Source organism: Puntigrus tetrazona, chromosome 5, assembly GCF_018831695.1.
Source record: "Puntigrus tetrazona isolate hp1 chromosome 5, ASM1883169v1, whole genome shotgun sequence".
Lineage (NCBI taxonomy): Eukaryota > Metazoa > Chordata > Actinopteri > Cypriniformes > Cyprinidae > Puntigrus > Puntigrus tetrazona.
The window spans coordinates 17,666,867-17,693,855 of NC_056703.1; the positions used below are offsets into that span (position 1 = coordinate 17,666,867).

At 39.3% G+C, this 26,989-nt stretch overlaps 1 protein-coding gene and 1 long non-coding RNA gene across 13 annotated transcripts in view; both read right to left on the reverse strand.

Annotated features, from left to right (window-relative positions):
- LOC122345155 overlaps positions 1-19,158 on the reverse strand; it is a 39,929-nt gene extending 20,771 nt beyond the window's left edge. The window contains exons 1-2 of one of the 2 annotated variants that reach the window (XR_006250975.1): positions 18,980-19,158; positions 14,432-14,842 (exon numbers count right to left, since the gene is read on the reverse strand). This is a non-coding gene — a long non-coding RNA (uncharacterized LOC122345155). Of the gene's footprint in view, positions 1-14,431; positions 17,908-18,979 lie in introns of those variants that run through there. The other variant, XR_006250974.1, reaches the window with a different exon arrangement.
- Positions 19,159-19,634: 476 nt separating this feature from the next.
- Positions 19,635-26,989, reverse strand: part of mef2cb (myocyte enhancer factor 2cb) — a 69,266-nt gene continuing 61,911 nt past the window's right edge. For 6 of the 11 annotated variants that reach the window (XM_043238994.1, XM_043238998.1, XM_043239004.1 and 3 more), the window contains 4 exons: positions 24,775-24,947; positions 23,790-23,919; positions 22,783-22,918; positions 19,635-22,543 (listed from right to left, as the gene is read on the reverse strand). In XM_043238994.1, the coding sequence (XP_043094929.1) occupies positions 22,180-22,543; positions 22,783-22,918; positions 23,790-23,919; positions 24,775-24,947 (803 nt within the window). In that variant the 3' untranslated portion in view covers positions 19,635-22,179. Of the gene's footprint in view, positions 22,544-22,778; positions 22,919-23,789; positions 23,920-24,774; positions 24,948-26,989 lie in introns of those variants that run through there. The other 5 variants (XM_043239005.1, XM_043239000.1, XM_043238999.1 and 2 more) reach the window with 2 other exon arrangements.

Consider the following 26,989-nt stretch of genomic DNA (forward strand, 5'->3'; position numbering starts at 1 on the left):
CGGTCTCTGAATTTTAATTTAAACATGTCCTAAACAGTTTGCTGAAAAAAAAACACCCCGTAACATCACACAAGTGAACAATATTCTGTGAAGTGTGTGTGTGTGTGTGTGTGTGAGATTGCATGAAATTTAGAGCGGTTTACTGTCATGTTGTGTCTATGATCATTTAAATTAACACATATTTACTGCCTTCCATCTTTTTGCAGAATATGAACCCTGGATGTCCAGAAAGAGCTGCTGCAGCTGCTGTAACCAGCATTGCATTTACCTGGAGGGGGGTTCACCACTGGTGACTTTTCAGATGAAATGACTCTTTCGGTTTCAAACCATCCCTCTACATGGGAGAATACTGGCAGAGGCTGCATGACTGTCACCTCAAAGTATGTCTCTGGCCAGCAGAACCCGAGATCTCTGCAGCTATGCGTTCCCTAGAGTCACACACACACTGCTGCTCTGCTCTGCAGTCGCACTGATCCAAAGCATAACATTATATTTATCTTTCTACATACTTAGGCATACACACACACGCACACACACACACACGCACAAATGTTGTGTGTAAATAGTTCTGTAGTTTGCAGATGTTGACAGCTTAACAGGAAGCTTTGGATGGTTTCTTGATTTGTTCAGCAAGAAGTAAACATGCAGAATAACACATCTGGTAGACATGCTGCCGGAGGGCTGCGGCTTTTCAAGTCAAATGTGTATATTTTTATACCGTTAGCTGTAAGCTTAATCAAATTGTATTATGAAATATGTATTTAAGTGCATAGCATAAGAGATTATTGTTTTTCAGCATACTATAACACAATAAGGAAGGCTCCTCTGAACCGTGTAGGTTTCAAAACAGCTTTTTTGGTAAACCTGTGCATTCTGTGTTATCTAGAGAAACTCTCAAAGAGCGGTGTAGGGCCATGTCCATATAAAGGTAGTCCTCTCCTGACACATGTCAGAGGCAGAGTGACAGCTGTCAGCTTTTATTAAGCCTCTGTGTCCGTATGGCTTGAGCTTTTGACTTAGTCACTGCTGCTACACAATGCATCCTGCAATGCATTTTTACTTTCACAGGGGTTAGTAATATTCTATTACATTTTACTTTTACCTACAAGTACAAGTTTTTTTAGACTTTTTAATCCCCTCTCACTTTCATAAGCCTTTATAAGACTTATAATAGCATTCACTCACAGCATTACAAAAAGTAAGGACTTGCACCACTCTCCTGTCATAAGCTCTTACAAAAAGATGGTCATTACAGCGTTCCAATAAATGAAAATAAAATATCTCATAGTTCAATTACATTAATAAGAGTATTGTTTTCTACGGGTAAATCTTGAGAGCTTTTGTGCTGGATGCAAATGTAAAAAAGGCAGAAACAAAACGCAAATTGATGAATGAAAAAACAGAAATTTATTTTCAAAAATGCACAATCATTGCTTTTACAAAACACAGTGCAATAAAAGATTTCAACACATTTGTCAGAATGTTCTCTCTTTTGTTTACAATACAAACGTTTATATAGCTTCAGAATGATAGCATTATAGCACACCCTAAGTTACTGTATATCTCATATCTTTTGAATGAATGACGCACACTGATGTTATTCAACACATTCAGAAAAACCTTCACAGATAGCAATAATTAAGCGGAGCGGCTATGCTAAAAAGCTGAGAGTCTCCACGCGCTTGTATCGCCTGCAGTACGGTGAAACCAAGGTCCATTTTTGCTCCTGATGTTGGCAGTGTTTGAGTCGTCCCCATCCCCCACCCCCTCTCTCCACACCCTCAGCGTCTGCACTCACTGGATCCCTCTGCCAACACCTCAGTCCTGACAATCAGTGGCTACTGGACTATATATGAAGGCCGACTGCTCTAGCATGGAGCCAGGTATGATTCCCCAGCTGACAGTCTGCATCACATCTGATGGCTGAGAAGCAAAAGCTTCCTCACACACACACACACACAGCTGTATAGCTCACGGATCATGACCAGATACAAACAAAAACACTTAGGAACGATCATGCATACGAGCGTTCACAAACACAGCCCACACCTTCTTACACGCATACAACCACACTGGTGATTGGTTATAAACACATCTCTGGGGAAGAACTTTTTTTGTGATTGTACAATGACCATCTTCATTGATCTGCTCATAAGTAGACGGCGGTAAAGGTATAATCAGGGTCTAAAATGTTTTGCCCACTTCCACGGGTACTCTAAAATTAAACATTACTTTTGTAATGTAGATGTTGAATATGTTTGAATGAAGACCGCCCACCAGAAAAAAAGCGTAGCTGGGTTCCTTATCCTTTTAATTTGTTTTAGTCAATACTATTAATACAGAATGTCTGGAGAAATGGTCACAGGAGACGCATTTGAAATGCATTTTCATACCAGGTGGAAACTGTATGTGTCCTGGCTGACCACTTGTGATGGGATCACTGAAAAGGCATTTTAATACCAGGTGGAAACAGGGCCTTTTCAATTTCAGTTGAACCAAAAAACATCAGTCCAGCTGTGGATAATGCTTTGTGTAGCCATGTGGCACAAAACAACTGTGACTATGTGAATGATTGTTGGCTATTGTCTATATTGTTGTCCTTTTCATCTACGCCACAAACCTTTACGCTTTCTTATCTCCTTTCTCAACACGTTTAGTACAGGAGATACTCTCGTTTCCTCCCATTAACCGCTGACAGGCTGAGTCTAAAACATGCAGGAATTTAATTACATTCGGTCGGCTCTCATAACGGCGGTCTGGTTGCGGGGGGGTTGAGGTGGAGGTAAGTTGCACACATCAGGTATAAGTGTGTCTGTGTGTGTGTGTGTGTGTGTGTGTGGGTGAGTGGGTTGAAGGAAGGAGGGAGTTTTGCTGACACCTCTGTTGCCCACTTTCACGCTAATTAACACTTCTCAGATACCGGGTGACGGCAGTCTATACGACAGACTCAAGAGGACATTTGCACAGACCTTTCGTCTCTGAACAATCTGTTCAGATAAAGGTGCGTGCGATACTTGCGACAAACGCGCGCGGGAGTATAATATATACACATGCGCAAATACCTAACTGACAGCAACAAATGCACACACATGAAACGGATCTCCACTGATGCCACCTCATTATACCGTCCCTGCTGGTCACCATCTGTAGAAAGCCATTCAGTCACTCTGTCCGAACCAGGATAACACAGGACCATGGCGGTGTGATTCATGTAACTGTCCGTTCTCCATGAGAATGCCTCACTGCCACTCTGCGCTATAATATCATGTCTTTTTGATGCTTTCCTCCACACTGAATTCAAAGGAAGCCCATCACTCTATGACAGCCGATGTCGGTCCTGCTGATGGATGCATGTAGCATATTTCAACATGAGAATGCGCGTAAAATTAGCGCTCTGCTTGGCCTACTGTTATTAGAATTTATCCTACCCTGGCGGATGGTTGACCGCTATAAACGAGAAGCTCTGTGTTCTCGGAGTAAACCTGCATATGCTTCTAAATATAGTTTTAATGTGTATTTGCATGAGCGATGCGCATGCGCCACCGTGCGAGGAGGCTTCTATATGTTTTTGTGCATCTGTATGGGGGTGATATACAAGGAGGTAAGCATTAAGAGTCATTTCTAGCACTCCTGCCTCGGCAGTGCCAAGAGGACGCGTGGAGATGAAAGGTAATGCAAATGGAAGTGTCATACAGCGAGTTCCATTCCAGACAGCCACCTTTGAAATAATTAAGACAGTGGAATGGAGTGGAGCCCGAGTGAGGAATAGCAATTCCTCTGAGTGACTCCTTCTAAAGACAGCGAGCAACCAGGCACAACACTGCATTTCCATTTAAATGTTTGTTAAATTCGCCAAAAGGGTATTTTGATGTTAATTTGATGATCTCTGTCAAAGGGACATCATTTGAAATTAATTACGACCTTTTTACGATAATAGCGATGGTTATGAAATGTAATCACATTCAACGCAATCATGTCAAAACGCATTAAACGTACAAGAATCCGGCCTTCTTTTTAGCCTTAGCCAAGGGCCACAATTCCACGTAGAGCAAATAAATATTCATCAAGAATTTTCTAATCGCACACGGCTAAAGATGAATACAAAGTGGGTGAAATGCAGAGGATTCCATGCTGTGTTGGAATATGGCGCATGTGTTGTGCCGGATAAGTACAAGGCTTGCCACAAGCAATTCGCATATGTAGCAGTGCGGGGCGGGTTTATGTATGCAAATGGGTTTCTCGAAACGCATGTTGCCAGCAACACCGGCTAATTTCATAATTGCTGAGCGTGATTATGCGAACGCGGTGGCGCTTTATTGGAATATGCGAGGTGGGCTCGTAATCAAGCGCGTGCCAGCGGACATTTTAGGTCTATCCTTTTCGCATGCTCACCACTGCTAAATTCTTTAAGATGGTGGCACCTTGAAGGAAATGCTACTGCGCTGACGGAGCCCAGCCCACCTCCTCCCTACCCAGAGTCTGCAATGCGATTCTAGGAAGATTGTGGGGCACCCTTCGCCTACCCCACCTGCATGATAAATTTTTAATTCCCACGTCACTAATAAGCATATTAAGCTGAGAGTCTGGAGCTTCCGCATATATGCATGAGTCCGCATGCATTAAATTTGCATAGAATCGAGGGATTCAAATGTAAGTATGCTAACGTGCAGCACTTCACTGTGAAACATTACTGCCATGTATGACAAATGCTGCCTTTGGATTGCATCCCACGAATCTCTGCTCAGATTTTTTAAGAAAAGAGGTGGCACGGTTTTAATTACACTGATCTCACCTGAACTGATTATCACGATCAAAGTACTAATGTTTTTGTTCCTTGCAAACAACATTTGAACTGCATTATTCAATCCTGAAAACTGTTAAAATAGGTTCCTTTAAAACACTATTACAAAATAAAAATGTACAGTAAAAATGATTATGTTGCAATTCATGAACAATGCGAGCTTTAAAAAAAAAAGCTTTAAAGCTTTGAAATAATACCATCAAGTTCTCATTGGCATGGCATGCATCATTTAGACTCTTTCAAATTATTCGAGTTTTGAGGGGTATTTGAGACACAGTTATTGACTTATTTATAGCCCTGAGAATTTGCATAATCTAAATTCAGCAGACAACAGACATGCTCAGTCACAGCACTGCGGTTAACGCCACTAACACATACGCTGTCACAACGCTGTTATTGCACAGATTGCTTCTGACTTAGAGTAAAAACAATATTATTCAATCTTGTACCATCATAGCTGTCGTTATCATGCGATGTAAAATTAGCAATTACATACCTTGCAAGATATACTGTACTGTATAATACGCAGTGACAGATTTTAAACACAATCAACAGTAGCATTACACAATAAATCAAAATCAATACTTCAGGCATTTAAAAAAAAAAAAAAAAAAAAAAACCTTACTGAACTGATTTAACAGTGTTAAAGTGAAGACTGAAGTACTACATGCAAGACTCAACTGTGACATTGCAATCCTGCGAGTTTGAACAAATGCAAATTTAGTCATGTTACTATGATAATTATTATTATTTTTATTATTCATATTACATTAAAGGAAATATTTTTTTGCATTCACTGCACTCCTTCTAAATCTTGATGCTGATTTGCTCCATGAATCATGTTGCTCTAATTGAACATTTTGGCACTAGACCGGTCTTCTTCTTTGAGTCACCAATGAGTTGACATCTCAAAGAAGATAAATCAAGATTTGATTGCGAGATACCAGATTGTTTCTTAAACGCTTATATACACAAACACACACCCAACCATGACAAATCTGAATGCAAACTTTCACACATCCATTTAAGTGGCTTCTTAAAACTCACACCCACACAAGTACATACATGCAGAGAGAATCTTCCATGCACTAACACACGCAAACACACACATTTATGGAACCTGTCCTGCTTTCGCACATTGCCATCATACGCATGTGAGATCACCCCTTGTTGCCACAGCGACTCCAACCAGAGGGAACAACACTGTACATGTGACCTGGTCGGGAAGGGGCGGATCTACAGGATGCTCTGTGCCAACATGTATCTGCTTGTTTAACATCACAGCACATTTTATGGCACTTTATTCTAAATTGTAGAATAGCTAAATTGCAGAAAGTAAACGTAATCTTACTGAATCCAGAATAGCTTCTTGAAAGATCAGTGGGATATAGATGAGAAAGAGAGAAATCTCATCATATCACTGTAAAAAAGTACTAATATGCTTCAAGTGATTAACTAAATGCCACTTTATTTACCAAACAATTTTTGTTTGTAAGACATAAAATATGAAAGTCAACCTAAATGTTGTCTTAAAATTATGTGACTTCTCTGAGCTGAACCTAGGAACTAAAAGCATATCATTGTTTCTGTTCTACATCTGCTCTTCCTTCAGTGATTAGAAACTCTCCAACACTGGACTGTTTTAAGAAGACTTTAAAGATCACTCTTTTTAAAGCTGCTTATTGTAAATTGAGGGTACCCTGTTATTACTGTATTTTTACTATTGCTATTATTTTATAATATTGTAGCACTTTGGCTTTCAGAAAAATGCATTCACAATAAAATGCATTTTTATTAATACTAATTATCTCCAAGCTTTCTTTTAAACTCCTAAATCTCTCTCTAACCTTAAACAATTACAAAAAACTAAAACAAACAAAAAAAAACTATAAAATACAATTTCTTCTTGTGTCCCACTGTCTTTGAATATGGCTAGTTAATGATGCTATTTACATTTGCAGTTTCTCTCCAAATGCATTTTAGTCAAAACTGAAAAAAGCGAAGCACATGTTAACAATTGACTAAGAATGGATCTGAGGACACAATTTAAAAAACTAAACAGGCTAAGCATCCACTGTTTAAATATATTTAAAATTAGAGGTAAAAAAAAAATACATTCAAGGAAATAAACAGAAATAACAATGTCAGTTGGCCAAATGCTAACAACTGAATGAGATAAGCACAGCTGTGCAGAAGCGCTATGAAGGGATTGTGACTGAGACCAAGTGGAGGATGTGGAGTAGCCAAAAATATGAAGATTGCCTACCCAATGAATACTGATAAGCTGCCATGGTCGCCATGGTTATAGTATTCAGCCAATTACAAGACAGCAATATGCCTGAACTGTCTAAGACACGCGCACACACACACACACACACACACACACACACACACACAATAGCAAACGGCTCATTCATAGAGCTGCAGGCAACAAGCCTACTACATAAAAATTAATATTCAAAAGGAACCTTGAAATTCACCTCAATATAGGTCCTAAATCATGTAAACATGCTGAATATTTAGTTGAAGCTCAGAGCGACTACACTTACACGTCTTTGCTGATTTCCATAAAAAAAAAAACTCCAAAACCGAGATTGTATTTTAAAAATCAAGATATCACTTAGGTGTAAATCCTCAAACAATAATAATACATAAAATATTAAATATGTGTTTTATGTGTTACAACAGGCTTTTAGTATGCAGAGCTGCCTTCTCTATAGTATCACTGATATTGTTGAAAAAACATGACCCATTTCTATCACTCAAAGCGTGTGATTTTGCAGTAATGAAAGAAGTGATCTCAAAAATGATTTGCAAACATTCAACACTACATTCAACCTTTCAACGGTACACATTAAATTGCAATGCGGACATTTTGAATAGATTGACTGTCAAGTACTGGTGCATACAAAGCAAGCGCTGGATATGTAAAACGGAAGGACATGCAACATTATCATACGAGGAATTATTAAGGATTTGAGTAGAGTGCAAAAACAAGGCGTACGGTTTTTTTGTGATGCCAAAAAAAATGAGAGAAAAAGTGTCAAATTAATTTAGCATGACGTTAGTACAAAGCAGATTTTTGTTTTTAACACCATTGTGGTCTTGAACTCACAAGGCAAGGTGTCAATGTCTTTTCACAGTGGATTCTGGTAATAGCCTGACAATATCAGGTTACTTCTTTTTTCCTTATTGACAACACGTAAGGTCCTACTATTACAGGCATTCACAGAAAAGAGACAGGGATTTTAATTACTTTAGCTTTAAACAAAGCTGTGTTTTTTTTTCTTTTAAAATAGAAAATACTTTTGAAAAAATAAATTAAATAATAATAAAAAACCTACAAATACAACCATAATAATAGCAAAATACTGTTTAGCATGTATTTATTTTAGAATTGATGTTGGCTTTATATATATAGAGAGAGAGAGAGAGAGAGAATTTCAATTAGTTTTTAAAGCTATGGGCTATTTCTCAGTCTAACATGTTAAATACAATTACAATTGCACAGTGTTTAGTTCCTTGAGACTGTCACTCAAAGACAGAATGTGTTAAGGTTTACTAAGCCTAGAAAAATGTCTATTTTAATCTACAACTAACTTGCCTTGTTGGCCTCTAAAAATATTTTACTTAAAAAAAAAATCGGAAAAAATGTACAAAAGAGTAGATCTAAATTAAAAGTCCACTACAAAGAATAAATAGGGTATAATGAGAGGGCGTTAAGCCAGACGAAAAAAAAAAGAAATCTCACACTTGTCAAGTTCAAATGCAAGCGCTTTGAGGACAATAGTGGTGATGTCATGTTTCGACGCGGTCTGAAGCAGAGCAGCAGCGAAGCTATGCTTCAAAACTTCAAGCTCAATACGCCACTTCTTTTACATACACACGCCTTATTCCCACACTTACAAACAATTCACCTCAGCGGCAGCAGCGTATATAGCTATCATGCCTGTGATATATTCACAGCCGTTAGGCTACTGTTCCTGCTTTGGGGCCCGCGTCTGCCGAGGCTGGGAACGGTCGCCACTTTCTAAAGGGATGCAGATGAGTCGGGTGCACTTGACATCTTTTCATGACCCATGTCGCCCCCAGCCCCCCCAGCCCGCCGGCGCTGTCTGTCATATTCTGGATAGGGCCGTGGCATTGCCACTTGCCCTCGAGCGTGGGAATGGGAGCGTCCAGTCGTTCACATCTACTGCGCTCCGTTTAACGGAATCAATTAAGGAGGACCGACCCCCTCGCTCCCCATGTGCCCACCCCTTTTCATTTTTGTCAGCTCTCTCTATATGTCCTAATTATTTCTGTTTGGGATGCCAGCGCCGTTTCCTGGCCAAAGGCGACCGAGCTGAAATAAATAGTGAGCACGTGGGTTCCTCTCTCTTCACGTGTCAGTTTTCGGTAAATTGGTGAGATCATACAAACTCGAGTGTTATTCATTTAATCTCTGCGTGCCTATTAATTTATTACGCTGCGTAAAACAATATTTCTACATGGGGAAAACGAAGCTGACTTTTTTTTTTTTTTGCTCGCTAACGTTTACGTTTCTCTCTTTTTGCGCGCGCGCGAGCGTTAAGTAGAAATTGCATGCTTTTCACAGCAACGTGCCACCAAAAGAAAGCAAAATAAAATAAATCGATAAAAGCCAAGTTCTCGTTTGACAACGTGTCTAGCTAACAGCCCTCCAAACGGTACTGACATGTAATAATGCATTTTCTAAATGTATCTTCGTGTCATTAGGCATCCAGAGTTTTCGATGAGCCAGGAGGCAGTTTTTACTTTCGGTTATCTAGCTTTATGAAGTGCAACATACTCATACAGCTAGATAACCAAAGATAACAACTCGCTTCCAATTCCATAACAGTAATCCCCGGATACCTCCGTGTCTCGTGTGCAAGAATAAATCCAAGTGAAGAAGTTGCTAAAACAATGAAAATAGGCACGGGACTTCACAATTGTCATTTGCGGTTCTTAAAAGTAGGTATGCTCGCCACAAAAATAAATGACAGTTTCTTCACAGGGTAATGAGAATCAAAACGGAAGCTATAATCCATTTGACATCGGAGCAGTTAACGTTAAAACAATATGAGAGTTGGAGTGAGGGAGCCTGTCGAATAAGAAGCAGTCATCCTCGCACAGGCCATCATTTGCATTGCAAATTACCTCCCAATCTCACAAAAGGCTCCTTTGGCTCTATTAAATCGTGGCAGCAGCGATAGATATCCCACGGAAACAGCAGCGAGATTATACAAAGGAAAAATCCGATTCCAGAGGAAAAAAGTGCACACGGAAATAACGTCGCGTTTGTTTCGGTACTGAACGGAGAGATCTCTCTCTTATTTTTGGCCGAGTGGTGGCAGGTTGTCCGTGCACGGAGGAGATCGGTAATGCCACAGATCCCTGAGAGCTGCTATGAGAGAGACGAGAGGAGGATTGTGTTGCTGCTGCCAGCGGTCTGAGAGAGGGAACAGGGCCACATCTCGAGGAGTGGGGGCGGAGGGGGTAAGCGGGGACGGGCTTCCAGTACCAAAATATGGACCAGCCAGAGAAGGTCAAAGGTCTCGGACCACGGGGAGTGCAAGGCGATGATGATGATGGTGGTGGTGGTGGTGATGATGGTGATGATAATGATGATGTCATTAGAAATCTCCGGAGAGCGCTCGCGTCCCTCGCGCAGCTTCAAGCGGCGATCCTTACGCACTTTTGCTGTACGCGTAACGCATTTTCAGCGACGAGCGTGCTTGGTGGAAATATGTAAGAGGCAACGCCGTTCACCCTCGCTAACGGGGATTTTTGAATGTAGTGCGACCGAATACAAGAAAATGCTCGCCGGCGTCAAGAGGAATCTCGCGATCGCTCCCTCCGGCTCTGACGGTCTGCACGCAGAGGTATGTATAGCAGCTGCTCTCTAGACAGAGCGGGGTGGTTTCTATTGCTGCTATTATGCCCTTAGATTCTGACCACTGATATCGGATTCTTATTTTTTCAATTGATTACATGCTCGTGCCTATTTTCTGTTCCGTGAGAGCTATAATTGAGTGCGGTAAGTGGATAACAAACCTATCAATCAAAACGTGATGCTGACTTTCCAGCATCTCTGTGGGTTTCAGAATGTGGGACTCACGGCACGACCCTCTCTCTCTCTCTCTCTCTCTCTCTCTTCTCTCCTATGCCTGTCTGTCTGTCTGTATGCGCGTGATCTCAAAGTTGAAAAACATTCTCAATAAAATAATTTCTATCACTTATCTTACACACCGTGTCTTCAATTCATTTGCGCGCTGCTTCATTAACTACACAGACTATCTGAAACATCTCAAGCACCAGGTGTTCTGGTAGGCCTGTACAGTAACGTACACAAATAACGCAACTCTTTGCCTTACAGGTCTGTAATCGTGGCCACATCCGGGTCAGAAGACAGATATCATTAATCTGATGTAATGGTTTACTAACCGAATTGGTTTGGGTGAATAATGTCAACAGCAGTTAAAATAAAAAGACAAATAATAGCTTGGAAAACTTGTTCCCCATTCAGGCCTTCTAGAGCGCAGTCAAAAACAAATAGCAAACACAGAGCAGTGATAAAATCAATAAGATATTTGACTCACGTGAAGCATTTTCGCATAGCTGTACGTATAAAGAAAAAACCCGCATTATTAACACACGTGAAAGTTGATCGTCTTTCCTGAAACAACATCACAGCCAAGAACTAGTTCATCCAGTCAAGAATCGTGAAGAGGTTTGATCAACAAAGCAGTTGTTAAAGTAGTAGCAATGACGGCTCACATAACATCTCGTAGAAATTTGTGCAAGATTGAACTGACTTGCGCATAATGACAAGTTGTGAGACTTGGCCACATTGTACTGTCGCTGCATGAGACTTTGGCCTTGAGACAAGTGCTTTGTGTTAGATCAGTTCAAAGTAGGCTATGTTAATATCTATGACACTGCTCTGCAATGTGGTTTTAATATCTCGAAAATAAACTCTGTACAATTGTGACATTACTTCCGTCAAAATCTGTAATGTAACCAACAGCGCTGTATTATTCCTGATGGCCACGAAAAAAAGAAGAAAGAAAACAAGAGAAGTGTTTCCAGATGTACTCACTTGAGCAAAGGGTTTTTATAATTAAGCCGAAGTCGACGTGACCAGATGCAACTCCTGCTGTAGGTGAGAAGCCGGCTTGCGCGGGCAGCTTTCGGTTTAAAATTGCCGCTAATACGCAGTTCATTACGCGTGCCTCGGCGGCTCTGATTCTCACAAGAGCGCAGTCCAAGCGCACGAGAACGACAGCTACCGTATAAGCGAGAGCCAGCGAGAGGGGGAGAGAGAGAGGAGGGGTTGAGAAGTTTCCCATAACCTATTTGTCTGCAGCACCAAATAGAAAAGTGCACTGTTGAGCAGAGAAGGTCGGCATGTTTTTCCCCCCCTTTCTTTCCTTTTCTTTTTTTTTTTCGTGAAGGGTGTTCGGGAGGGGGCAGTCCTCTCTGTGAAAGAAAGGACGTGCTCTGAAATTCAAACAAGTTCGCCAGGTCTTTTGTTGGACTTGAACTGAGGAGGCATTGTTCCTCTATTGGCGTGGACTAGCCCCAAGTTCCCAGACCAGGTTACGGATTGACTGCGGTAATGAATTTGCTCCGAGCGCTTCTGCCCAACACGTTCTGACTGACGGAACGCCACGGCCATCTGACACCGAGAGGACATCATCGGCTCGGGGGAAACTTACACTCTGATACGTAATAGCTTGCTAAGAAAAAAAAACTAAGAAAAGAGAAAAGTGAAATTGGTACTATTTAAACTCACCACAACCTCACGTGCGAGTGCGCGCACAAAGGCGCAGAACAGGGCCTCGTATTACATTTTTTGCCCCGTGTCGTGAACGCGCAGGCCTATAGGCTACACCCGAGAATATTTGCAGTCCTTCGAGTTACACAGCCTGTTCTATTTTGGCGTCTCTTTATTCGTGGTTTAAAATGCTTTTAAATAATGCATCTTACTTTTGATGGTCTATATGCGAAATTGTAATGAAATAATAAATAATAAAAATATGTTTTGTCAGTGTCCTATCCGATAATGAACCAAAAAAATGCTGAATAGGGTTGCTATAGTTACCCCCTTTGGCGACTGAGATTGCTGTGCTCCGGCTTTATATCTGAATACGCGCACTCGTTTACTTCTAAGTTGAAAACACACGCGTATCCGTGCGCTCGTGAGACCCCGATGCCAGACCTTTTGTTTTGACATTTAGTAATACGCATTCAAATATTAATTAAGGAGGGTAAACCCCCCTGGACAACTCACAATTCACAACATGCATAACTGCATATTTATACATCATCATCATTAATTATTATTGTTGCGTTTTTTAAAGCTTTATTTTTTTTTTTAAATGTAACGATCATTTCCAGATTTCCATCGCGCGCAGGTATTTCCTAATTCGAGATTCCGGACGTGTTTCCAAATAACGTCGCCTAATTCTTCCTCGTTCGCTCTTCTCAATTATCGCTGGCACTTGTGTTTGACTAAAACCAATTCACGTTTAGATTTTACAACGAGGTCACGTCCAATGACGTAGCAAGCCTATCGGCTACGTGCAGCCATATTTAAATACATCAGGGAAATTAGCGCATCAAATATGCAAATCCCCCAACATAGCCTTTCTTTCAGCGGTCGGAGTAATTTCCCCTCGTCGGCTTCGAGGTGGCTCGTTTCTTTTTCGGAAGAATAAGTAAGTTGCTGGGTTTTTTTATTGAAAGGAAGAACCTTTCTTGACCGTGAAACTGGACCATATGCAGCAAAGAAGCGGAGACTCATTGCCAGGGAAGTCGCCCATCATGCATAATGAGACGCCTGCTCCGCCATTCTCACGTCTTCACCGCAGTTGGTCCTTGCGTGTGTATAATTTTTAATATTGATGCATATTTAAAAGGTATATTTGAATTTCCTTTGCATTCACGATGGCTGCGTTGTCTTGATTCCGTTTCGTTTCGTGCGCCTTTGGCTCTTCGCGATGCGGATTTTTATTGCACGGGCTGAAGCATTGTCTCAGTTATTGCTTAATTTGCGCGACCTAAAGGAGGTTAAACGACGCTTAATGTTGTTTTCCCCTCGTACCTTAAGGATCGGTCAATAGAAATGATAAAATACCAGTAAATATTCAAAAGCATTAGCGAACAAAGACATTTGAGCGGCTCAGACAGAAAGGCACAAAGAACATAGTGTTATATTAGCATATCATTAATTTAGAGCATCTCTCGTTCACAAATACTCGGTTAAAAGATCACGCAACGGTAGTTAGCTACCAGACAAAGCAAATATTTGCGATATTTGAAATCGTCTATGCGAACAAAAATGAGTAAAACTACATTTCTGTGCACTTAACAGTATTAACAATATTATTCGAGAACAAAAAAAATATTTGAATATTTTGTAAACTATTGCATAGTAATTCAAAAATAGGCATCGCACTTTTAGTTTTGTCTTTAACCCACATGGACAAACAGCCTGGTCTGATACAGTCAACAAAAAAGAATAGCTGAAATCATGAGCCAGATGCTCCGAAAATTAATTGACAAACGAAATCTATTGCTTTAAACTTGCCGCTGACACAAACATACATCGACCTCAAAACTTACCGCTAAAGTCATCAATAGGCCTAATATCCACTTCCTATTAATATAATTGCGTTCACTTTCGAGTCGAGACTCTTTTCCAGAACTTTTTTTTGCGCAATCTTAAGCATCTCTTCTTCATAGTTCCTACTCGTAAAGCGTCTGATCTTCATCTTGTGAACCTTTGCTCGACTGATCTGGCACCCAATAGAAGTGGTCAGACGGGCACACGTAAAGATTTACTCCCAGTGGGTCAACACACGTGCTGTCCTATGCTCGCATGTTTTCCGCCTTAAACTTCAGACAGCCCTGCTATATATCTTTATACGAACAGACGTCAATGAGCAAAACGGGACTTACTTAGACTCTGCATGTCCTCATCCCGGCGACTTCGTACGGTCCGAAGTTGTGTAGCACATGTGTGATCTGCTGCGCCTGTTTGCAACACAGCAGGACCGCGATTACCATACTTATGCATATTTAAAACCTATAGAGAAAAGGATTTCAAACTTTCCCACAGCTCCTATAAATATAACGGGAGACAATGACTCACAATAACCTCCTGAATTCTAATATAAAACTGTTTCTGTATAGCATATTGGAGAATGAATTCAGTTAGCTCTCTTCAAATCTAAATTTACTTTCACGATATTCTCATGTTACTTAGCTTTCAATTCTAAGCTTTTTTTTGTTTTTGTTTTTTTGCCTTTGATTGGTTTTCCGGACCAAGTAACCTAATCTATACTTAGTAAAAGTTAAGGTCAGGTGCATATTAAGACGAATTTCGACTTAGCGCAGGATGAAAAGAGATTTCAGGCAATTCCCGAAGACACCCCTAAAGCCCAATCCAAACGTGTCTTAATAACAATTAAAGAATGTTTTAGAGACATAAAAAAGCCGTTTCACTGTGAGGAATTGACAAATGTAGGAGTTTTGTATTCACTAACACATTTCTATAACCGTTAGACTACTACTTTAAATTAATTAAAACATTTTTTATAGTTTTGCGTATCTTGAACAGGACATTTCCCCCAACGTTTAAATAGTGTTTTTAAATTCAAAAGATAATGATTATATTATCGACGTACATAAACATACGGCAAAAAGAAAAAATACAGGCAACAAATTGTCAACACGGTCACTTATTTAATCAAAAACAGACGTGTAATTAATGGACAGCCTCTTTAATCAGGCGTGCAAAAGATGAGAAGGAGGGAAATCTAAATAGTCTAACATCTAAACGAACCCTGTGGCTTATTTCTATTTTTTTCTCTCGTGGTTCTTTTCACAATCATTAATATCACCGCTATAGATATACATATACATACATATGAAATAGGCTATAAAATATATGGAGAGACTTGTTGTTTAAGTGAGTTAAACGTATGATAGATAGAGAGATAGAGAGAGATAGAGAGAGAGAGAGAGAGAGAGAGATATGTGAAGAGGGAGTGGAGATAGACTGATTTCCAGGTAATTCAATACAAAGACATTCGTGTTTTCTTTCTATTGTTTAGCTCAGCCGAATAATGCAGTGCACACATACGATTAACATAGAATTGAGATGAAATGGTGCATATTTAAAAAAAATGTTACGGTGTTGATAAACTTGAGCTTTCCCTTCCCTATTTCGACTGCTATGGCTACATCTTTATTTCAGTGCAGGACACATAACCCCGTGCACAACTCCTCTAAACGTGACAGACAGCAAACAAAAAAAATAAATAATAAACTCTATTCTTAATGATGTTTCAAGTCATTTCTAAATATTGCCTCAGCCGGTCGTTCTCTAGAAATTCGTTCGAAGTGAGAAACGAAATCGGAGTCCGAGATGCCTTTCTGTAACACGCGGCGACATCTAGTGGTGTGAAGCTCATCAGGAGACAAGAACGACGACTCCACCTGAACATCCCATTCAGAAACTCATAAAGCGATCCATCATCTTAATTGTATTTGATTATGTATTATTTTCTCTCTCTCTCTCTCAAAGCTTCCATTTATATTAATCTAAGATGGTCATCACCTTTAAAAAGCAAACTGACAGACACAACGGTATCAAACTGTAATCAAGTGTGATAGATTTAGAAATATAAGCTTTACATTATTTAGGAGCCTTGCGTCTTTTTCTGTTTTTCTGGACACGTTAGACTACACTAATTTGTATTCTGGGGAAATCAAATCCAATCCAACAGGCTTCACGCACAATAATAGGTGAGCAGCAAGAGTTTAAAAAAAAGCACGTATCCAAATGTTGTCTTTAAGGTAGATTTCTTGTCTAGTTCGTTATATTTTCTGGACCCTCAATTATGAGCGATGACTAACTATCGTCGCTCTTGCTGGAAATTTGAAGCAGTCGCCTGCTGTAAAAAAAAAAAAAAAAAAAAAAACGCGAGGGAAAAGTCTTTTAGCCTGTACTTTCCGCTTTCTTACTCGACCCAGAGCTCTTAATAAAGCCGGGAAACGTGTTAGTAAGCAAAGAGACATTTCAAAGGTTAATTTTCTTTTAAAAATGTAATTTAAAATACAGTGTCGCTGGCGCTTCTGGCCAATACGCGGGTTACACGTGATACGTTATAAATGGGTCCTCAAGATCACGAGCCGTAATGATTATTGCACGATTGTTTTTTTTTTTTTTACATTGTGATAACCACTTTCAAGCTTAGAACAATACAATGCAGCACTATCGCGCATGGTTTCATTTAAAAATTAATTTTAAATGCCACGTTGATAAATAAAAAAAACTTTGCACGTTCACTTGATGATTGCAGAAAATGTTAAAATGCATGCCCTCGTTTTCTACAAAGCACACTGACGAACAAATGACTTCGAGATGTTACGGCGGAGACGTGTTTGATGGATTTTATGCACTTTAAACAGAAAAGAAAGAAAGAGAATTCATATTTCGGGACTGAAATATTCGTCTGGTAATGTTCGATATTCTCCCCGAATATCAAAACTATAACGTGATAGTCTATTTATCGGTTATGATTAGCCTACACGCATAACTGATGATAAACGAAGAAAAAAAACAACTGATTGAATGAATAGCAAATCAAAAATAAAATGAAATAAAACAAAATAACGAAAAGCCTCTTAACCGCTTAAACATTTTCTTGTTTTGTTCTAAAGAAGCTTTTTTTTTAGCGGAAAGCTTAAAGTAGAAATGCGTTTACTGCAACGAATTGACAGCTATGCGAGCTTTTGATTATTATTTTTTTTTACATTTACAAAGTTTCAGTGTTCGATGTATGAAATGGTATTTATGACGTTTTACGAACTTTTTACAAAGAAGCAAAAATGAAAATATCCGTTCATTTCTTAATTGTCCATCTCGCGTTAATTTCAGTCGCAGACCGCGATTTATTTCGGCGTCAAAATGCGCCCTCGATTCCCTTTCTTTCGATTGTTTTGTTCATATATAATGTATTTTTGAAAGATTTGCGAGTATGACTCGAATGAGAGATAATATCTTCTGTGGAAAATAAACTGTTGATTAAACGTTGAAATAATCTTTGTTGTGACTGTCTTTTTGATCACCACAGGCGTTCAGAAATACATTTTAGTTTTATATAGGGCTACAATATATATATATATATATATATATATATATATATATATATATATATATATATATATATATATATATATATATATATATATTTAAATTATAAATATCAAAAGTAAGAATATAATCAGGAGCATCGTTTACACACTGCACGTGACAAGCTCGTGATGTTCTCTGATGTGGGGGAAAATACAAATGAAAGGTTTCCGGAATCTATGTGATGAAAGTGGCCTATTTTGAGCATTAAAATTGTATATTTTGTATAGGCCTACTTGCCGACAGCAACCGATACGATCAAACGACTAGAAAAAGCTTAAAATGCAAAAACAAATAAAACGCGACACATAATACAAATACAAAACTAATGACTAGATCAAAGAACACGAACGTGTAGCCTATGCCTGTTCAGTAGTAGTCTGTGTATGTGTGTTTTAACGCATCAGATTAGTTCAGTAATCCCGGTTTCACGTTAGAAGCGGGTGAATGAAAGAAAGAAAGGCGACGCGTTGCCTGTCACGAAATCTTTTAACCGTTGAACAATGGCGACATCTTGTGGCCACAAGCAGTCATTGTCTCTTCAACAGCCTTTATTGTTTCTACTACAATGTAGTCATCTCAAATCCTTTTACTGAAAGCATTTTAACATTGTTAATATAGGCAATTAATAAACAACATTAAAAATCAAAAGGTCGATAGCTTAGACTATAACGCGTACACATTAAATGTACTGTTACTTCTTTTAATACCGGTTATAGGCTACTAACAAATATGTTAGCTCTTTGGTTAGAATGGAAGAACTTGATTAACATTTGTGACCTAAACATATTTTCAAGAGAAACAAGAAGAATATTCGGGTGTTGGGAGCGATGTTATTGTTTGTATGTTCATCAGATGACTTTAAACATGTCATTTCACAATCCTGTCACTCCGGAAAACCCATGGCGGCCCAATACTATTAAATCAGAAGCAAAGCTAAATTTGTTTATAGGCCGTTTTAAAACTCTTACCTCCTTCAAAACACGAACAGCTGTACTGATGTTCAGCTGTTTTCTTCCCGTTTACATGGTACGGTATGGTTTATAGTATTTTACTACGTCTTTTTAGGAGGTTTGGCTGTGTTGGACGTCGTTGACAGGTGAGAAATCTCGAACATTTTGCATCCTCTAAACCGAAGAAAATGCGCCAAATTCAGCTTCCGCCTCCATATATGGACTTTCCACTGTGCACGCGCCAGAAAGCGCTTAAAAGCCTTCTGATTGGCTGAAGAAACTGACTGACTAGATACACGACTCGAGGCATTCGTTTCAATGCCGTCTTATAAGAAACATGATAGAGTTTTACAAAACAGTTCCGAGAGGTTGTAACGTGTGAAGGTGCGATGAATATGATTTATTAGTTTTTTCTTCTTTTCAGGCAAACTAAGTGTTTGCTGACTATCACAGCTTCTGGTTCATAGCTGCATGGATGGCAAAGCCTTGTGCGAATTTGAAGATAGGCCCCACACATGCTGACAAGAACAACAATAATAAAACTTACACTATTAACTGTTTTAAATAGATTTTTTTTTGTTTGTTTAGAGGTACTGACGAAATAGATATCATAAAGATATCTTGCTGTCGAGTTGAGGGACAGAACACAACAAAAATCACACCAGGACGTCTGTGTAACTAAGAAAGCCAGTAACTTTACTGAATTCTCTGCAAAATACAAATACCTTTTTTTTAGTCCCAGCAGGAGAAACAATTTTTATTCCATACATTAATTTTTACTACATACAGCTGAATCAAGTCCCTTGAGATACAGAGATGTGGTTTAATTTAATGACATCTTGTCTTCAAGTGGCGACAAAGTCCAGCTTGTGCCGCTGAAAGCCTCTTTCTCCTGGTTAGAAAACAAAAAAAAGACACTTTCTTTCAACCTTACCCATTGTAGGTTTATACAAGCTACATTTGTTACTACAGAATTTTTCAGCATTTTTTTTTTTTTCATTTTTATTTTGTTATTTATATACTTAATGGAAACAACACTCGAGAGAGAGAGAGAGAGAGAGAGAGAGAGAGAGAGAGAGAGAGAGAGAGAGATAGTGAGAGAGAAACAAAAAGGTCAACCAAAAAAAACAACAAAAAAATAACAAAAAAAGAAAGAAAACAACCGGAGAGTCATATATGGACAATTGAAATCTATATAACAAACAATGGCATTTTTCACAATACTGTACACTTGTTAGTTAGAGGAGAATGTTCCCAATTCTCAACAAGACCAACTCATTGAAAGGTAATCTGAGGCACTGGGAGGGTGAGTCAGAGGTACCAGCCACTAGCATGAACAACTTGTGAAGAAACACAATGGTCTCAAACCCAGAAAGGAGAATGGATCGGCAAACGAAACATCACTTTTTGTCTTTGGTAGAAAAAACAGACTAACATATGTCCTGTCAAAATCACAGAATGCACAATGATAGATATGTATATATCAATTGAACAAAACTAGTCACAATCTACTAAATGATGATGCAAGCTTACACGAGCAGTCATGAGGTATCTATGACTGTGCTGTCTTATATTATAAAATCTTCAGTGCAATGTCCATTAATGTGACACTGGAAAGGTTGTGAGTATTCCAGAGCAAAGTGGATACCTTGTGCTTATTAAAAAAAGGGGGGGGGCATATTTATGAGTGCGACTTCAATTTGAAAGCATCGTTTTGAACGCATTTGCCCCTGAAAGACTCAGTCCGGTGGAAGGGAAAAAAAGAAGGGGGAAAGAAAGACGATTAAACGTGTGCAACTGCACATCCCCGCAACGGGGAAAACGTTATGACCATAATTTTTTTTTTTTTATCATATATATTCATATATTAGAAAGCTATACACAAGCATGTTAATTTCACAGATTTTTTTTTTTAAAAAGATTCTTAATATTATTATTCAATATACTTAGAAATACACGTTTAAAAACAAAACTTCTACAAAGAGAGAGAAAGAGAGAGAGAGAGAGAGAAAAGAAAAAAAAACAAAAAAAACATTGAGCAAAGCAAGGGTTCACTGTCATGGCTTACGGTTTGAAAAGCCCAAGGTTTCTCATCCTTTTACTATCGTTTCTCATATAAGCAAAGCTATCAAAACACATTCTGGCTCTTATAAACTACAAAAAGCCACAAAAATGCTTTGCATTGTATTCCTTTTTGATATGAAAATATAAGCAAGTGTATCATACAATTTTTTTTTTCTCTTTTTCTTCTTTTAATACTGAACAACAACTGCAAATCCTAGGTTAAAATGTCTGAAGTAACATGGCTCTTAATTTAAAGTCCTTCATCTCCGTCCCGCTATTTCCTTTCCTTCAGCAGGAGAGTTTTTTTTTTTTTTTTTTTTTAATTAGTTATTTTTGATTTTTTTTTCATGAAATACCCACTCCCCCATAACTTAACCAAAGAACCTGCACATATATCTGTACAATCCTTCGAAATTCTTGCATAACAGTTATGTTCGTGAGAAATCAGCAACCTTGACCCTTCCCCCGTGTCCCAGCCTTTTCTCTATGTACAATAACGTTGAACCTGCAACATGACATTGTCACCCATAACATACATTTAGCGAATGGCGCTAAAAAAAAAAAAAAAAAAAAAAAAAGGAATCTGTACATTTTGTACTGGTTACAACAACTCAAGTGCTAAGCTGTCACCTCCGCGATACGCTCTCTGCTGTGCTCCTCTCGTGGCTGAACGCCACTGAGGCATGTAAAAAAAAAAAAAAAAAAAAAAGAAGAAGAAGAAGAAGATCCAAGAGTACCTGACACTTTTTGTTGGTTTGTTACTCTGCATACATGTACACCTACACAACGTGTAAATATATATGCATATATGGTAATTCTTTACATTGTATTCCACACACTGCACAAGTTATGCATAGTAACCCCACCCAATAAACCCTCCCCAACCCCGGCGTATCAGTCCTCCTTCCCGCTTCCCTCCCTGAAAACCCAGTCAATCACAACAATATGTATATCAGACACACTCTGATAAAATAATAATAATAATAATAATAATAATAAAAAAAAATACAGGTAATTTCGAGAGCACTTCCTCCCCCTCTCTACAGCAAATCAGAGAACAAGGGAGAGCAATGATTAGCGCGCGAGCCGCTTCGCATGGGGAGGTCGAGATCGAGGACGGGGCTGTCCACAAGGGGGGCTTAGGCTTAGGCTTATCATGTGGCCCACCCCTCCGAGAGGCGGACGCGCTTGACGGATGGGCTGTCTTGCTCGTCCAGGCCGGGCCGACCCAATCCTAACGGCGAATGGAAGTCGGGACGGTGGTCGTCGCGGTCGCTGCCGTCATGCGAGCTGCCGCAGCTGCTGAGGCTGTCGGCCGGGGAGCGGCCCGAGTCCTGTCGCCCCTGCGGGGGCGGGCCCTGGTGCTGCTGGTGGGACGGCAGCGGGCCGTAGCCGCCGGGCGTGGTGCTGCTGGATCGATCTCTAGGAGGAGAAACAGGTTCGGACTTGATGTGCAGGCTTTGAGTAGAGGGCAGGGACAGATTTGAACCCTGACATAAGTGAGTGCTAGAGCAATTTCTGTAGGAAGGAAAGGAAATGAAGGGGGTTACGGATCGGAACGAGTGCTGGTGCACTCTTGTGCCAAAGATACAATCAAATCACATTTGTTTAATAGTACTATTGCAGAATTGTTAAGTGTTTTCTATACAGTGACAAAGAACAGTAAGGGTGAGAAAAAGCTGCACATATTAAGTGCGTAAGGCTATTTGACGTGTGTATAGGTAATTATGAGCATGTGCGTTTGGGCTCCGACTCACCCCAGCTGACTGAGAGCAGAGTGCTGCATGTTCTGGATCTGATGCTGCTGCCATCCACTCATTGAACCCAGATGCAGAGTGTTGGCGCTGTTGAAGCCGGATATCGAGGACAGGTCCGCACTGCTCAGAGAATATTCTAAAGGAAAACGCATGACCTGGGTTAACATTCGCGTCCTAAACCACGGTGCTGCTTATAAGGAGAACGATGTCTCCGCCTGCTGGAGAGACGGAGCTGTTACATTCAGAACAGACAAATCGACGAGATTCTATTCGAATAATATATATCAATGTAACATCCAATGATGTCAAAACAAAATAAAAGAAATATAAAAAGAAATTAAATAAACGTGGATTAAAACAATAATAATAAATAACATAAGTTACGGTAAGGTAATAATTCTAATTCCAATAAGCTGTACACATCACGCCAATTTCAAAGATTAAGAAAATAACGTTTGATATTGTTACATTTATTAATATATTGAATACTGCAATAATACACATTTAAATAGAAAACTTCTACAAAGAGCGAAGTAAGTTTCACTGGTTTCGAAGCTCAAGATTTCAGTTTCTTTTACTATTATTTTTCTTTTACATTTACGTAATAGACAATAAATCAGTCCTGCATAGAGATTATGCATTAATTTAGTCTGGATTTAATTAAGCGATATGTACATAAAAAAAGTTAATGAATAAACAAATTCTTTTTAAATGCATTTATTTTAAGCTAATTATATGATTTTAAAGTAATTAGTAATAGATCGTTAGTAGTAGATCACTGAACAGTATTTTAGACTGTGATTTTAGAAGTATTTATTATATTATATTATTTGTATAATTAAAAAATGTGTGTATTAATATGCATTTAACATTAAAGTGATATAACTATAAAATGGACATTTATTCCTCATCATTTTAAATATTCTGCTTAATGTGTGTGTAACACAAAGTGTACTCAATGTTAGTGTCTATGCATATAGGTTTACGGCAGGTCAAATTCTACCTACCAGTACCATATGAGGTGGAAATGGCTGATGGGTAGCCGCCCATTCCCTGTCCCGGTAGAGTAGGGGTCGCTACAGAAACCACAGGGGTCGCCAGTGACTGTGCGGACTGAGAGTTGTTTATTCTCTGATTCTATAAGAAAGGGAAGACGGCAAGAGGGACACGTATAGATGATTTTTCACATCAACAGACTTCAACATATCTCTGTCTTCTTTAAAGCACCACCCCCTCCCCAAAATAATGAACAAAAAAATAATCACTTGACACTGAAGCCTCTCAACCTATGATTTACAATCCCTCTTAGGGCATCGGTCGCTATAGAAACTCAAGGTCTCCAAGGCAACAGAAGGGTTGGAGGTGTTTTTTTTTCTTCTTTTGTCATGCTGGCACGATGACTGAATGATGTGACAGAGCTTAGGAAAAGCAGAGGTGGAGATGGAGAGGTCAGTAAGACCTGAAAGAAAGGCTCTCGTGACCACTAGATGTCACTCTGGAGCTTGGCTCTGTAAATGTTCTTGTTTTACTAATACGACTTTTACAGGTTAGCGTGTGCACTATTGGCATAAGAACAATAAGCTAAACAACATCTGAGGGCGCGCTATTTCTTTTAATGCGCATGAGGACGACAAATGCCCTTCAGGTCTATTAGCCCGTGTCACGGGTTCGAGTGACAGTGTCACTTACCAACAGAAGGTCAACATCCTCGGACTGATGGCAGTAAAGGGAGGATGATAAATCCAGAATTAGTGAAGCTGATGGTCGCCTATGACACTACGTGAACCTACAGGTGAGCGCTTTGCTAAACAACACCAAAGGCGAGAAAGCGAAGGACTCTAATCTATTTTTTTTTGGTTTATGAAACTACTAGAGAGGAAATGAGAAGAAAGGAGAGGAGAACCACGGACGGTTATGAAGGAACTGAGGTGCATGGGTTGTATCATCAGGGCTCTTAGTGAAATTTAAGACGCCACACTGTGATGAACTTACAATAGAGGGCATGTTGTTCTTGGCCCCGGGTGGGATGAGAACTCGTAGGTCAGGTTTACGGCTGTTCATCCCCAGGTTCACCGGTGGAGGGGACTTGGCCTGCATGCTCTTGTTCATGCCTCCGGAGGACACCAGAAGTCCCGGAGAGTTACGGTGGTTTCCATATCCATTTCCTAATGCGAGACAGAAAGGGAGGGAAAAAGGCGTTAGACATAAGAGAACCTAATTAAAGCACATCAAACTTTCACCATGCCACACCATTTAAGCAAGCTTCATTTGACTCTCTCGCCTGCACCAGAATGCACCATTTGCACCGTCATCTACTGTGAAGCCTCTATTCAAGCCTGTCTGCAGCTCTCCACACGCTTCCAGTGAGCCTTCACCACATGCAGCCATTAAACACCGTTTTATCCGTTCTGGAGTATTGCAACCATCTTTCACCAAGAATGTGCTCTTTCAATTCGATGTTTCCACACCATTTCACCCGACTTTCACCTCCACCACCACTCATTCATTTGCACCAAACACTTGGTAAACACACCCTCTCATTCACCCTCCATCAAACCAAACCAGACTAATTCAGCTACCCCAAATCACCCCGTCACGCTTGGATGATTTTCACTCATGAATCATTATATGTCATTATGACTCAAAATATGTTTTTTTTTGTCGGCCTCTGTGTAAAAAAAATCCAAGCTCCCAGTTCAACTGATTATCAAGGATAAGCTATATAATTTTCTTGAAATTCTTAGGACAAAATGCTTTAAAAACAGCAACATTTTCATTTTAAAATGAATGTGAGATACCGTTACATTATTTTATTTATCCGAATTATTACATTATCACACATTAGATGCCAAACCTGTAATAACTCAGTACTTCATATCGATTAAAAATATATGAATCTTATTAATATTACACACAGAAATGTAAAAGGCATGAACAAAACAAATCAAATACTGTTTTGAAATATATATATATATATATATATATTTTTTAATTGTCGCTCTGAACAGTGAGATGGGAAGTGCATTGCAGCAAAACAAAACATTAAACTAAACAAACTAAATGAAAACAACAAAAACAATCGCTGGTAGAATAATGATATAATTCATTATCATTTGGCATTAATTGTGTTAAAAATGGTGAAACACGATGCAAGTCTAGTCTCTCTAAAGAGCGCGAAGCTTTACGTGCAGCCAAATGCAAAAAGGATGAGGCGTTTGGTCTTAAGCTAAACCCAATTTGTGACAGATTGCTTGAGAACGTTCCTGTTTCTGAGCAAACTGTTGCAACATCATGTCTCTTTAAAAAAAGTTGAGAGATGCAAATGTGGAGTGTGGGTAGATGAAGAGAAAGAGAGAGGAGAGAGATGAGGCTCATTTGTTCCTCTCATGGTTTTGCGGCAAGGAGGCAGGTGTTTGATGAATAGAGACAGGTGGCATTGGTTGGTGCTTTAAGAGCTGGTGTCAAATGAGAGCAAAACTGTAAAAACTTCATTAGGAAGCTCATTAAAAAAATATATAATTATATATATATATATATATATATTTTTTAACAAGAACGTGGATGTTTTTGTTTAAACATTCTATGTTAACCAAATTAATTTCCTTATTTTGAATGAATAAAACCCCCCGGCAAATCCATCACATTTGAAAGTTACATTTGAAAAAAAATCTGAATGTACAATATGAGGGAGAATGATATTCCAGTCATTTCAGGACCCTTTATTTCAACCGTAAAGGATCACTCCAAGTCCCATCTGGAGCACAATGGGAAGGTTGCCACTATCACATCTCATTTCCCAAGGCAGCAGTCTCTATAAACGACATAAAATCCATGGCCCTTAAGTATTGACAGTGAAGGCCATCATTTGGCAATCAATGATAAATACATGTGTGCACATGTGGCTTTCTCTTATGACTACCAGAAGTGGATCAGACAAGCAATCTTTATTCCTCATCCACAATTGCTAACCCGACTTCATCATCTCCAAAGAACCAGAGGGGTGCATTATACTGGAAAAAAATACAGAGTACGGAGTCTTTGTTTCAATCCAAATCCCTCAATTTTTTTGCTTTCGAGGGGGAAAATGTGGAGTGCTGCATGGCTTTTGCCACTTAAAAGAGGGTTAGGAATTATACGGTAGACATAAATGAATTTCCCAATCATACACTCAAGAGGAAAACTAGATGCAGATGTCGTCCTCGGCAAT